The sequence below is a fragment of the Bombina bombina genome, chromosome 1, assembly GCF_027579735.1.
Source record: "Bombina bombina isolate aBomBom1 chromosome 1, aBomBom1.pri, whole genome shotgun sequence".
In the NCBI taxonomy this organism is placed as follows: Eukaryota; Metazoa; Chordata; class Amphibia; order Anura; family Bombinatoridae; genus Bombina; species Bombina bombina.
The window spans coordinates 1,504,715,708-1,504,731,534 of NC_069499.1; the positions used below are offsets into that span (position 1 = coordinate 1,504,715,708).

Sequence of the window (15,827 nt, forward strand, 5' to 3'; positions counted from 1 at the left end):
AAACAGTTGTGTTAATGTAATGTTTTCGTCTGAAGTTTATATTTGTAACACTCATTATGTGGATTTTATTTAAAACATAGAAAACTATTATTGATTATCAATTAATCCGATTAGTCGATTAATCGAAAAAATAAATCGGCCGATAAATCGATTATGAAAATAATCGTTAGTTGCAGCCCTACACATAAGCTAGGCTTAACGACCAAGGAACTGCCAAGACATCTATCAGTTCGGCTTGAGGATCCCTCGACCTGGATCCGTATCTTGGAAGCTTGGCATTCTGTTGAGATTCCATCAGATCCAATTCCGGTCTGCCCCATCGGATAATCAGAGAGGCAAACACCTCCGGGTGGATATCCCACTCCCCCGGATGAAAAGTCTGACGACTTAGAAAATCCGCTTCCCAGTTCTCTACTCCTGGGATGTAGATTGCCGATAGGGAGCAAATTGAATGATGTCCATTGCCGCTACCATTAATCCAATTACCTCCATACACTGAGCCACTGATGGCCGAGGAATGGACTGAAGTGCTCGGCAAGAATTTAGAATCTTTGATTTTCTGACCTCCGTTAGAAATATTTTCATGTCTACCGAGTCTATCAGAGTTCCCAAGAAAGGTACCCTTGTCTGTGGAACTAGTGAACTCTTTTCTATGTTCACCTTCCAACCGTGAATTCTTAGGAAAGACAGGACTGTGTCCGTGTGAGATTTGGTCAGATGATAATTTGACACCTGGATTAAAATGTCGTCCAGATAAGGCGCCACTGCTATGCCTCGCGGTCTGAGGACCGCCAGAAGGGACCCTAGAAACTTTGTGAGGATTCTGGGTGCTGTGGCTAACCCGAAGGGAAGAGCCACGAACTGATAATGTTTGTCCAGGAAGGCAAACCTTAGAAACTGATGATGATCCTTGTGGATAGGAATATGAAGATATGCATCCTTCAAGTCCACGGTAGTCATATATTGACCCTCCTGGATCATTGGTAAAATTGTTTGTATAGTCTCCATCTTGAATGATGGAACTGAGAAATTTGTTTAGACACTTGAGATCTAAAATGGGTCTGAAAGTTCCCTCTTTTTTGGGAACCACGAAAAGATTTGAATAAAACCCCTGCCCCTGTTCCAGTTTTGGAACGGGACAGTTTACTCCCATGGTAGAAAGGTCTTTTACACAGCGTAAGAACGCCTCTCTTTTTATCTGGTCTGCAGATAATCGTGAAAGATGAAATCTCCCTCTTGGGAGAAAATCCTTGAATTCCAGTTGATACCTATGGGTCACTATTTCCAGTGCCCAAGGGCCCTGAACATCTCTTGCCCAAGCCTGAGCAAAGAAAGAAAGTCTGCCCCCTACTAGATCCGGTCCCGGATCGGGGGCCGCCCCTTCATGCTATCTTTGTAGCAGCAGCAGCAGGCTTCTTGGATTGTTTACCTTTATTCCAAGCCTGGTTGGGTCTCCAGACTGACTTGGATTGAGCAAAATTCCCTTCCTGCTTTGTGGAGGAAGAGGAAGCAGAGGGTCCTCCTTTAAAGTTTCGAAAGGAACAAAAATTATTTTGTTTACCCCTCATCTTAACAGATTTATCCTGAGGTAGGGCATGGCCTTTACCTCCAGTAATGTCAGAAATGATTTCCTTCAATTCAGGTCCGAATAGGGTCTTACCTTTAAAAGGAATAGCTAAAAGCTTAAGATTTTGATGACACATCAGCAGACCAAGACTTAAGCCATAACGCTCTGCGCGCTAAAATGGCAAATCCTGCATTTTAAAATGACAGTCAATTGAAAAAAGACTATACCCCAGGAAAAATGCATTTCCCAGATATGAAACTGACAGTCTGAAAAAGGAAATGTACTGAAACCTGAATCATGGCAAATATAAGTACAATATTTATATTAAGAGCTTTATATAAATACATAAAGTGCCAAACCATAGCTGAGAGTGTCTTAAAGGGACAGTCTACACCAGAATTTTTTTGTTTTAAAAGATAGATAATCCCTTTATTACCCATTTCCCAGTTTTGCATAACCAACACGGTTATAATATACTTTTAACCTCTGTGATTATCTTGTATCTAAGCCTCTGCAAACTGCCCCTTTTTTCAGTTCTTTTGACAGACTTGCAGTCTAGCCAATCAGTGCCTGCTCCCAGATTACTTCACGTGCACGAGCACAGTGTTATCTATATGAAATATGTGAACTAACACCCTCTAGTGGTGAAAAACTGTTAAAATGCAATCTGAAAGAGGTGGGCTTCAAGGTCTAAGAAATTAGCATATGAACCTCCTAGGTTAAGCTTTCAACTAAGAATACCAAAAGAACAAAGCAAAATTGGTGATAAAAGTAAATTTAAATTTAAAATTACATGCTCTATCTGAATCATGAAAGTTTATTTTGGCCTAGACTGTCCCTTTACGTAATGAAAACATAATTACCAAAAGACACCCATCCACATATAGCAGATAGCCAAACCAGTATTGAAATGGTTATCAGTAGAGGTAATGGAATATGAGAGTATATCATCGATCTGAAAAGGGAGGTAGGAGATGAATCTCTACGACCGATAACAAAGAACCTATGAAATAGATCCCCGTTAGGATGACCATTGCATTCAATAGGTAATACTCCCTTTACATCCCTCTGTCATTCACTGCACTCTGAGAGGAACCGGGCTTCAAAAAAGCTGAGAAGCGCATATCAACGTAGAAATCTTAGCACAAACTTACTTCACCACCTCCATAGGAGGCAAAGTTTGTAAAACTGAATTGTGGGTGTGGTGAGGGGTGTATTTATAGGCATTTTGAGGTTTGGGAAACTTTGCCCCTCCTGGTAGGATTGTATATCCCATATGTCACTAGCTCATGGACTCATTGCCAATGATAAGAAATCTAGTTATGCATAATGGGGGGGGGGGAGAAACTCAGACCTTGAAATGCACCCTACCCTGCTGACTTATCAAGGCAATAACCTGCTACATATCTATCCATAATTACCTTTAACTGATAACTAAAAAAAAAATTCACTTTATACTTTATGACAGTAGCTATCTTTATTGTCTGCCACCCAGATTGGCTCCTCCAAATAAGTGGATTTTGTCTATTGAAAAATAATTGCAGTAAAAAGGATGTTAATTTGTTTTAAAAACATTAAACGGACACTGAACCCAATTTTTTTTCTTTCGTGATTGAGATAGAGCATGCAATTTTAAGCAACTTTCTAATTTAGTTCTATTATCAATTTTTCTTCGTTCTCTTGCTATCTTTATTTGAAAAAGAAAGCATCTAAGCTTTTTTCTTATTTCAGACACTGGACAGCACTTTTTTATTGGTGGATGAATTTATCCACCAATCAGCAAGGACAACCCAGGTTGTTCACCAAAAATGGGCCGGCATCTAAACTTACATTCTTGCATTTCAAATAAAGATACCAAGAGAATGAAGAAAAATTGATAATAGGAGTTAATTAGAAAGTTGCTTAAAATTCCATGCTCTATCTGAATCACGAAAGAAAAAATTTGGGTTCAGTGTCCCTTTAAGACTCAGCTGATATGTTATTCTATATTAACACAGCAACAATGTCTTGTCTATTGTCCCTTTTTAAAGGAACAGTCTACAATAGAGTTTGTATTGTTTTAAAAGATACATAATCCCTTTATTACCCATTCCCCAGTTTTGCATAACCAACAGTTATATTAATGTACTTTTTACCTCTGTGATTATCTTGTATCTAAGCATCTTCTGACAGCCCCCTGATCACATGACTTTTTTAAAATGTATTATCTATTGATGTGCATTTAATACTGTGTTGTGCTAACTCTTAAATAACTCCCCAGGCGTGAACACAATGTTATCTATATGGCCCACAAACTAGCAGTCTCCTTTTGTGAAAAGCAAATAAAAAAAAAGCATGTGATTAAGAGGCTGTCTCTAGTGGCTTAGAAACAGGCAGAAATTTAGGGGTTTAAATGTTATAAAGTATATTAATATAACAATGTTGGTTATGCAAAGCTGGGAAATAGTAACGTTTTTTGTGTATGTTACACCTTATTTGAAAAGGAAAGCTATAAAAGGGATATGAAACCCACATTTTTTCTTTCATGATTCAGTATGCAATTTTAAACTACTTTCTTATTTACTTCTATTCATTTTTCGACATTCTCTGGATATATTTTGTTGAAAAGCAGACATATGCTTAGAAGCCAGCCCATATCTGGAGCACTATATGGCAGCAGTTTTGCAACAATGTTATCCATAGATGTCAACACTATTTCCTGCCATGTAGTGCTCCAGATGTCTATCTAGGTATCTCCAACACAGAATATCATGGGAACAAATGGAATGTAACCATAGAAGATAATTGGTAACTTTTTAAAGAATGGTATGCTCTGTCTGAATCACAAAAAAAAAAACTGTTGGGTTCTATACCCTTTTAATAATTAGGCTGATAATAATGTAGAGGCATTATGGTCTTAAATAAGGACTGGGGAAAGAAAAATAAAACTAGGAACATACTTTAAGTCTCTAACTTTAACGACACAGAAGAAGCCCAACTGCTTTAAAAAAAAGGAAGGGTAAAAATGATACACGTGCTGTAATTATGGGATATTTTATTTACCTGGAAATAAAACTAGCAATTAGGTAAAGGAAAATAAATCTTTTAAAATAATATTTTAAATGATCTGGTAATAATTAGAGGAACAAACTAGGAAGATGTAATGGATTTAACAAAACATTTTTAATAAATATTGAGTTATGTTTTACTTTTTCCCATTGGTCATGTATGTGAGTGTGGAGGTTCTGGTTAGCGGTGTTGTTGCTGAAACCTGACATGGAGCATATTCTCCTGCACCAAAGCCGCTATCAGTTCCACCAATGAAGAATGCCAGCACATCATTGAGGCCCTGAGAATACAGTTTGTCTATTCTATGCTAAATTGTAGTGCCTGCAAATAGTATAGAAAAATCTCACCTAAATAAGGCTTGGGTGAGCCAAGAAAGTACACTTAATTAAAAAGGAACGTGTTCACATAAAAACAAGCATAAAAGAATCATGCGTCATCTTTATTCCTAGACAATGTTAATATTTCTAAACGTAGTTTACAAAAAAGGTAATACAACATGGCACATACAATTAGTGTACACAATGACCGTACCTGCATCGTCCAATAGAGCAGAGAGCAATGGGATCTCCCACTACGGCCACTAAAGACTGGGCCCGAGTGATGGCAGTGTTGAGGAGTTTGTAATTAGAAAGGAAACCATAATCCAGATCTTCAGTGGAATCTTCCAACAGCTGTTCCTTCCTTTTGATTGGTGTTTGCTTGTGTTTACAGGTGTGCCGTGTTCGGACTGTGCTGAGGAACAACACTCTGAACTGCTTCCCTAAAGAAAAAAAAACATTGTCTTAAGAGTTGTATATAAACATATAAAACTGTATCTGTATTATTAAATATCCATACATTTTTATTACCAAACAAAATGTAATTTCACATACGATTTAACATTTCTCTGGAAAAACCAGTGTAATTGTTTTGCTAAGTTATTCATAAAGAGAGATCTTTCAGAAGCTGGTTATATTGCTATACATACCCTGCACATTTAGCACTCTCTCCACGCTGACCTCAGAGAGACGCTTCTTCCGTAGCTCTGCACGAATCCTGAACACTTGATCAGCATAGGGAGTCACTACTCCAATGCTGCCATCGTCTAGCTTGCCCCAAGACACTGGCCATTTTCTCCTCAACTCTTCCACACGTTCCACCACTTCAAAGACCTTAAACATTTATTTAAAAAAAAAAATTCTAAGAGCTCTATATATTTCAGAATATCAGGTTGTAATTGCACAACATAACCATTGCTAAACAGTTGTAGTGTACATAACATTGGTCTGGTCAACCCAGAGGCAGAACTTTTTTTTAACTTTTTTTTTTGTAAACATTTTTCTGCAGGTCATTTTGAAAATATTTTTTTTCAAATTGTATACAGGTTGAAAACCATTTATCCCAACAGCTTCAGACCAGAAAAGGTTTGGATTTTGCAATAGTTTTGATTTTGGAATATTAGCATCTTTAAAATGAGACAGTTCGGAGAGGGGATGGAATATGTTATGTTATTTAGGCAATATTTACATGTCATAATACAGCTTATACATGCTACCTAAAGATAGCTGTATATCATTTTTAATAATATGTATACATAGTACCCTCAGAAAGATAGTACAGTACTGTAATCAGAAAGGTGATATTTGATATTTTAAATAAATATAGACTGTTATTTGCATTTAAAAAAACAAACCAAAGGCACAGGCAGAGAAGATTGTGACTTACAGGAAGGGGGGGGCAGTCATTTTTTATCCCTTTTTTTTTAGAGAAAAAAAAATCTTAATTCAATAGTTTGGATTTCGGATTTCCAGATTTGGGGATTTGTACCTATAAAATAGTATGCAGCGGATGAAAATTGCATTGCAAATTAGCTGCAGAGACAAAAAAATATATATTTATTTTTAAATTGCCTTTGTTCTTGGTACAACATCACAAAATTAATTATGTAACATTGTAGTAATAAAAAGGTGCATTGCTCACAATCAGGAGTTACAACTTTGGAGACTGGAAAATGCCAGGAAAGGAGGTTGAAAAAATCCCTGAGAGCCAGTCATCAATCAATGTGCTGCAGCGCTGCTTCATATTTGACTGGTCTCTTTAAGGAGTGCTGCGCTCTGGCTGCCCTGTGTTAAGGAAACATTACATAGCGTAGCCAGAGCACAGCACTGTTTGAAGAAAACAGCCTGATGTGGAGCATTGCTGTTCTTTCTGCAGACAATCTGCATTTTATGTGGACCTCTCAGTCACAACATGTCCTGCCTTGGTGGCAAAAAAAAATTAAGAGGGTTTTTAAAATAAAATCACACAAGTAAGCTTTTTATTGATAGTATTTCATTTCCCTTTCACAAAAAATATGTCAGTCTGACAATATTGAGAACTATAGAGGATTTAGTCTATATTAGCTTTAATCCAATACTTGTTAAAAAGGAAATTTATGCTTACCTGATAAATTGATTTCTTCTATGATACGACAAGTCCATGGATTCATCCTTTAGTTGTGGGATATTATCCTCCTGCTAACAGGAAGTGGCAAAGAGCACCACAGCAGAGTTGTCTATATAGCTCCTCCCTTGACTCCACCCCGCAGTCATTCGACCGAAGGTATAGGAAGAAAAAGGAGAAACTACAAGGTGCAGAGGTGACTGCAGTTTTAAATCAAAAAATATAATCTGTCTTAAATTGACAGGGCGGGCCACAGACTCGTCGTATCAGAAGAAATCAATTTATCAGGTAAGCATAAATTTCCTTTTCTTCTATAAGATACGACGAGTCCACGGACTCATCCTTTACTTGTGGGATACAATACCAAAGCTACAGGACACAGATGAACGGGAGGGACAAGACAGATACCTAAACAGAAGGCACCACTGCTTGAAGAACTTTTCTCCCAAAAATAGCCTCCTAAGAAGCAAAAGTATCAAATTTGTAAAAGGTATGAAGGGAAGACCAAGTCGCAGCCTTACAAATCTGTTCAACAGAAGCATTGTTTTTAAAAGCCCATGTGGAAGACACCGCTCTAGTAGAATGAGCTGTAATTCTTTCAGGAGGCTATTGTCCAGCAGTCTCGTATGCCAAACGGATGATGCTTTTCAGCCAAAAAGAAAGAGAGGTAGCCGTAGCTTTTTGACCTCTACGTTTTCCAGAATAGCCAACAAACAGAGAAGATGTTTGACGGAAATCCTTGGTCGCTTGCAAGTAAAACTTCAAAGCACGAACCACGTCCAAGTTATGTAACAGGCGCTCATTCTTAGAAGAAGGGTTAGGACACAGAGAAGGAACAACAATTTCCTGATTAATATTCTTATTTGAAACAACCTTAGGAAGGAATCCAGGTTTAGTACGCAAAACCACCTTATCAGAATGGAATATAAGATAAGGTATATCGCATTGTAACGCAGATAGCTCAGAAACTCTTCGAGCAGAAGAGATAGCAACTAAAAACAGAACTTTCCAAGATAGAAGTTTAATATCTATGGAATGCATGGGTTCAAACGAAATCCCTTGAAGAACATTTAGAACTAAATTCAAACTCCATGTCGGAGCAACAGGTTTAAACACAGGCTTAATTCTAACCAAAGCCTGACAAAATGACTGAACGTCTGGGACATCTGCCAGACGCTTGTGTAGTAAGATTGACAAAGCAGAAATCTGTCCCTTTAAGGAACTAGCTGATAACCCCTTCTCCAATCCTTCTTGGAGAAAGGACAAAATCCTAGGAATCCTGATCTTACTTCATGAGCAGCCTTTGGATTCGCACCAATAAAGATATTTACGCCATATCTTATGATAAATTTTCCTAGTGACAGGCTTTCGAGCTTGAATCAAGGTATCAATGACCGACTCTGAGAATCCCCGCTTAGATAAAATCGAGCGTTCAATCCCCAGGCAGTCAGCCGCAGAGAAACTAGATTTGGATGTTGGAACGGACACTGAATGAGAAGGTCCTGTCTCAGAGGCAGTTTCCACGGTGGCAGAGATGACATTTCCACCAGATCTGCATACCAAGTCCTGCGTGGCCATGAAGGCGCTATCAAGATTACCGAAGCCTTCTCCTGTTTGATTCTGGCAATCAGACAAGGTAGGAGAGGAAACGGAGGAAACACATAAGCCAGGTTGAACGACCACGGTACTGCTAGAGCATCTATCAGTACTGCTTGAGGATCCCTTGATCTGGACCCATAACAAGGAAGTTTGGCATTCTGACGAGATGCCATCAGATCCAATTCTGGTGTGCCCCATTGATGAATCAATTGTGCAAACACCTCCGGATGGAGCTCCCACTCCCCCGGATGAAAAGTCTGACAACTTAGAAAATCCGCTTCCCAGTTCTCCACTCCTGGGATATAGATTGCTGATAGATGGCAAGAGTGAGTCTCTGCCCATCTAATTATTTTGGAAACCTCTATCATCGCTAGAGAACTCTTTGTTCCCCCTTGATGATTGATATATGCTACAGTCGTGATATTGTCCGACTGGAATCTTATGAATTTGGCCGAAGCCAGCTGAGGCCACGCCTGAAGCGCGTTGAATATCGCTCTCAGTTCTAGAATATTTATTGGAATTAGGGCCTCCTGCTGAGTCCACACACCCTGAGCCTTCAGGGAATTCCAGACTGCGGCCCAGCCCAAAAGGCTGACGTCCGTCGTCACTATGACCCATGCTGGCCTTCAGAAGCACATTCCCTGGGACAGATGATCCTGTGACAACCACCAAAGAAGAGAGTCTCTGGTCTCTAGATCCAGATTTATCCGCGGAGATAAATTCGCATAATCCCCATTCTACTGTCTAAACATGCACAGTTGCAGTGGTCTGAGATGCAAGCGAGCAAATGGAACTATGTCTATTGCCGCTACCATTAGTCCAATTACCTCCATACACTGAGCCACTGTCGGCCGAGGAATGGAATGAAGTGCTCGGCAAGTGGTTAAGATTTTTGATTTTCTGACCTTCGTCAGAAAAATCTTCATGTCTACCGAGTCTATCAGAGTTCCTAGGAATGGAACTCTTATTAGAGGAACAAGTGAACTCTTTTTTTATGTTCACCTTCCACCAGTGAGATCTTAGAAAAGCCAACACAATGTCCGTGTGAGATTTGGCTAAATGGTAAGTTGACGCCTGAATCAAGATATCGTCCAGATAGGGCACCACCACTATGCCCCGTGGCCTTAGCCCCGCCAGAAGGGACCCTAGCACCTTTGTGGAAATTCTGGGAGCTGTAGCCAACCCGAAAGGAAGGGCCACAAACTGGTAATGTTTGTCCAGGAAGGCGAACCCGAGGAACTGGTGATCTTTGTGGATAGGAATGTGAAGATATGCATCCTTCAAATCCACGGTGGTCATATATTGACCCTCCTGGATCATTTGTAAAATTGTCCGAATGGATGGGACTTTTGGGAGATATTTGTTTAGGATCTTGAGATCTAAAATCGGTCTGAAGGTTCCCTCTTTTTTGGGAACCACGAACAGATTGGAGTAAAACCCCTGCCCCTGTTCTACTTTTGGAACTGGGCAGATTAAGTCTTCTACACAGCGTAAGAACGCCTCTCTTTTTGTCTGGTTTACAGACAAACATGAAAGATGAAATCTCCCCCTTGGGAGAGAATCTTTGAATTCTAGACAATACCCCTGGGTCACGATTTCTAATGCCCAGGAATCGTGAACATCTCTTGCCCAAGCCTGAGCGAAGAGAGAAAGTCTGCCCCCTACTAGATCCGGTTCCGGATCGGGGGCTGCCCCTTCATGCTGTCTTGGTAGCAGCAGCGGGCTTCTTGGCCTGTTTACCTTTACTCCAGGTCTGGTTAGGCCTCCAGACTGACTTGGATTGAGCAAAATTACCCATCTGCTTTGTGGCAGAGGAGCAAGTAGAGGGTCCACCTTTAAAGTTTCGAAAGGAACGGAAATTATTTTGTTTGGCCCTCATTTTATTCGTCTTGACCTGAGGAAGGGCATGGCCTTTACCTCCAGTAATGTCAGAAATGATCTCCTTCAGTTCAGGCCCGAATAGGGTCTTACCTTTGAAAGGAATAGCTAACAGCTTAGATTTTGATGACACATCAGCAGACCAGGACTTAAGCCATAACGCTCTACGCGCTAAAATGGCAAAACCTGCATTCTTTGCCGCTAATTTAGCCATTTGAAAAGCGACATCTGTAATAAAAGAATTAGCTTGCTTAAGAGCTTTAATTCTATCCAAAATATCATCTAATGGGGTCTCAACCTTAAGAGACTCCTCTAGAGCCTCAAACCAAAAAGCAGCTGCAGTAGTTACAGGAACAATGCACGCTATAGGTTGCAGAAGAAAACCCTGATGAATAAACAATTTCTTTAGAAGACCCTCTAATTTTTTATCCATATGATCTTTGAAGGCACAACTGTCCTCAATAGGTATATAGGTATAGTTGTACGCTTAGCCAGGGTAGAAATAGCTCCCTCCACCTTAGGGACCGTCTGCCACGAATCCCAAATGGTGTCAGATATGGGAAACATTTTCTTAAAAGTAGGAGAGGGAGAGAACGGAATGCCTGGTCTATCCCATTCCTTATTAACAATGTCTGAAATCCTTTTAGGGACTGGAAAAACATTAGTGTAAGTAGGGACCTCTAGATCAGTGTTTTTCAACCAGTGTGCCGTGGCACACTAGTGTGCTCTGAGAGATCTTCAGGTGTGCCACGGCAGACTGACAACAGTGTGACATATTTTTTAAATTTTGTTTGTTTTTTACTCCCAGTGTAGGGGTGTCCCTCTTTCAAATTTTTAAATATTGAGAGGTATGTGACAGGCTCATCAGGCAGGCATAATTTACAACCATGACATATTGACATTCATTCACAGACAATCATTATGATTGTTTGTGAATGAATATTAATATGTCACGTGTAGTTTGTAGGAGGCATGGCATCACAGCACAATACATACAGTATGTATGTATATATGTATATATATATATATATATATATATATATATATAAATATGCTGTATTAGGCTACAATGTGTGATTTTTTAAAAATTTTGGGATGGTGGTGTGCCACAGGATTTTTTTTATGTAAAAAAGTGTGCCACGGCGAAAAAAAGGTTGAAAATAACTGCTCTAGATATCTATCCATTTTACACAATTTCTCTGGTGGAATTACAATAGGGTCACAATCATCCAGAGTCGCTAAAACCTCCCTGAGTAACAAGCGGAGGTGTTCAAGCTTAAACTTAAAGGCCGTCATATCTGAGTCTGTTTGAGGGAACATCTTTCCTGAATCAGAAAGCTCTCCCTCAGACAACAATTCCCCCACCCCCAAATCAGAACACTGTGAGGGTACATCGGAGATGGCCAATAAAGCAACAGAGGGCTCAGCATTTACTCTAATACCGGACCTACTGCGCTTACCTACTGCAGTTATGTGTAAGGGTAGTACACATAACTGCAGCCATATCTTGCAGGGTGAAAGAATTAGACGCACTAGAAGTACTTGGCGTCGCTTGGGCAGGCGTTAAAGGTTGTGACACTTGGGGAGAAGTAGATGGCATAACCTGATTCTCTTCTGACTGAGAATCATCCTGAGACATACTTTTATCGGCTAAAATATGTTCTTTGCGATGCAAGGCCCTTTCAGTACATGAGGGACACATTTTAAGTGGGGGTTCCACAATGGCTTCTAAACACATGGAACATTGGCTTTCCTCAATGTCAGACATGTTAAAACAGGCTAGTAATGACCACAAACAGACTTGAAACACTTTATTATATGAAAAAAATAATCTGAAAAAACGGTACTGCGCCTTTAAGAGAAAAAAAGCATACAATTTTTCCAAAACTGCTTTAAAACTATAAAATTACCACAATTTTATGATAAATGCATCCCAACTTGTCAGCTAAGATTGCCCCACAAGGAAAGAAATACTTAACCCTTACCAAAAAAACGTTGTGCTATAAAACGTTAAATTCAGACAAAAACACCCCCTGCACCTCGCCACAGCCCTGCTGTGGCGCCTACCTGCCCTCAGGGGTCTGTAAAATCGGATTAACCCTTCAATTAGGCCCAAACTGTCTCTGAAAGGCCCACCGGAGTTGGAGCTTGCTTGTCTGGGAAAAACAACTGCGCAACTGAAGCACGAAAATAGGCCCCGCCCATCTCACTCGATGTCTCACAGCCTAAAATAACTGCACTAGAGCGGTCTAAAACCTAGCCATGTGGGTTCATATACCCATTAAGTGAAGCCATGTGTACCTTCCATTCTTAAATAAAGTTAAAACGTTTGCCATAAAAAACGTTATCTGTAACTCCCAACATAGAAACGTTTGCCCACAAACATATCATCAGTGTCAACCATTTTTTTTTTTTTTTATAGCCCAATATACAGGTCCAGTAATACCCCTCTCTATTCATTGGGATTACTGCTTACCCTTTCCCTCATGGGGATACTGTCAGCCAATTCTGAAATAACAGTCTCTCCAGAAAAAAATGACTGAACATACCTCAATGCTTGTAGCATGAAAAACGTTCCTCACACTGAAGTTTCTTAAGTAATCCTCAGCCATTCTGTGGGAACTACTCTGGATCTTAGTAACAACTGCTAAGATCATCAGTCTCGAGGCAGAAGTCTTCATCCATCTGCTGCCTGGGAGAAAATAGCACACACCGGTACTATTTAAAATAAATTCTTGCTTGAAGAAAATAAAAACTAACATTTTATCACCTCTTTCACTTTACCCTTCCTATTACTTAGAGTAGGCAAAGAAAATGACTGGGGGGTGGAGTCAAGGGAGGAGCTATATAGACAGCTCTGCTGAGGTGCTCTTTGCCACTACCTGTTAGCAGGAGGATAAAATCCCACAAGTAAAGGATGAATCCGTGGACTTGTCGTATCTTATAGAAGAAACAAATTATGCTTACCTGATTTTCTTTTCTTCAGATGGAAAGAGTCCACAGCTGCATTCATTACTTTTGGGAAATAAGAACCTGGCCACCAGGAGGCCAAGACACCCCAGCCAAAGGCATAAATACTCCACCCACTCCCCTCATCTCCCAGTCATTCTGCCGAGCAACAGTAGAAGAAATATCAGGGTGAAAAGGTGCCAGAAGAAACCTATGTGAAGTTGGCACCCCATGTTTGTAAAAACTGAATTAAAATATACCATTCGTTTGTGCTGCGTTTGTGCTGATTTGTGCCGCAAAAACCAACGTTTGTGCCGGTTTGGTTTAGGAGATATTGCACATTATTTTTTTATGAAACCCCGCCCACTTTGCACCCCATGTTATGCAATTTTAAAAACAAATATACCATTTGTTTGTGCTGGTTTGTGCTGATTTGTGCCGCAAAAACGAACGTTTGTGCCGGTTTGGTTTAGGAGATATTGCGCATTATTTTTTATGAAACCCCGCCCACTTTGCACCCCATGTTATGCAATTTTAAAAACAAATATAACATTTGTTTGTGCTGCGTTTGTGGTGATTTGTGCCGCAAAAATTAATGTTTGTGCCGGTTTGGTTTCGGAGATATAGCGCATTATATTTGCTGAAACTCCGCCCACTTTGCACCCCATGTTATGCAATTTTAAAAACAAATATACCATTTGTTTGTGCTGCAAAAATGAACGTTTGTTCAGGTTTGATTTCGGAGATATTGTGCATTATGTGTACATGTACTCTTTGATTCAAAAGTATTATAACAACAAAAATGTTTGTAAGTACAAATAGAATTATAAAACTTTGGGGTATACAAAAGAACAGATGTGACTTCCACACCAGAAAAATATATTTAAGAACATATGGGGGAGATTACATCCCTGCCAACTGGAAAAAAAACCTGTTTCAGTTTTCTATGCAGCGCAGCTGCTCAGCGCAACAGTCTAGTTACGCTGCATAGAAAACTAGTGAGACAATTTTTTCCCCATCGCCAGGGATGTAATGACCCCTTAAATGTTTGTTTTTTTTTAAAAAAAAACAGCGACTAAAAAAGAATTGACTTATGTAAGAAAACTTGCTTGAGTGCTTTTAAGCGCTTGTTAAATCTAAGCAAGTTAATATTGGGCTGTCTGTGGTTAACATGACATTACAGGCAATTAATATGGCAACTAAGAGGTTAAATTGGCTAAAGGAGATTTATTAGACCTAATGGGGTTGAAGAGGGCTTTACTGCAATTTAATTGAAAATTTCCTTTTTCAATTAAGTAGTGGGTTTCTACTTATTCACTTTGCAGTTAAATTACTTAAAGGGACACTAAACCCAAATTTTTCTTTTGTGATTCAGATAGAGCATGAAATTGTAAGCAACTTTACTCCTATTATCAAATTTTCTTCATTCTCTTGAAATCTTTATTTGAAATGCAAGAATGTAAGTTTAGATGCCGGCCCATTTTTGGTAAACAACCTGGGTTGTCCTTGCTGATTGGTGGATAATGGGAGTAAATTAGAAAGTTGCTTAAAATTGCATGCGCTATCTGAATCACGAAAGACAAAAATTGGGTTCAGTGTCCCTTTAAGCTATGGTTTGGGCTTCTTCCTATCACTCTTCAATAACCCCATGTAAGCCGTATAAACCGGTATGTTACCATGTTAATCCTTTAATGCCCATGGCCGGATTTACAATTCGGGCGCCCATAGGCACAGAGTGCACTATACAGAGTGCATCCCCTTGTTTTCTGTTACCGGCGTCTTCCGTGGTGCCAATGAAATGCCTGCCTGTGCTGGACAGACTTTTTAATGGGCAGCCTACACCAAGGTCCCTTTCTGCCCCCACGGAAGCTGCCGTTCATGGAAAAGAAGGAGGTGCGCTCTTAATAGTGTTCTATATAGAGCGCACCCTCCTTGTTGTTGCCGGTGTTCTGTTGAATTAATTGACAGAACACCAGCAATTAGGCACGGCTCCCCTCTATGGAGGGTGCCTGTAGGCACATGCCTACTCTGCCTCATTAAAAATCTGGCCTTGTAAATGCCACATTAACCTCTCTCGTGCAATATTAACCCCTCTTACATTATACTTTCTGGTGCAGTGTTAAAGGGACAGTATACACCAATTTTCATATAACTGCATGTAATAGACACTATTATAAAGAATAATAAGCAGAGATACTGATATAAAAATCCGGTATAAAACCATTTAAAAACTTACTTAGAAGCTTCCAGTTTAGCTCTGTTTAAAAGGTTACTGGAGCACCCATTGCAAGTGGGAAATATCAGACACTCCCCCTCCCCCTTCCTTTGCATATGAAAAGACCCTTTACACAAACAGAAGCAAGGT

At 39.7% G+C, this 15,827-nt stretch overlaps 1 protein-coding gene across 2 annotated transcripts in view; it reads right to left on the minus strand.

Moving 5' to 3' along the window:
• HELZ (helicase with zinc finger) overlaps positions 1-15,827 on the minus strand; it is an 842,947-nt gene that overhangs the window by 232,675 nt on the left and 594,445 nt on the right. For both annotated transcript variants that reach the window (XM_053707899.1, XM_053707909.1), the window contains exons 20-21: positions 5,583-5,766; positions 5,147-5,375 (exon numbers count right to left, since the gene is read on the minus strand). In XM_053707899.1, the coding sequence (XP_053563874.1) occupies positions 5,147-5,375; positions 5,583-5,766 (413 nt within the window). The remainder of the gene's footprint in view (positions 1-5,146; positions 5,376-5,582; positions 5,767-15,827) is intronic.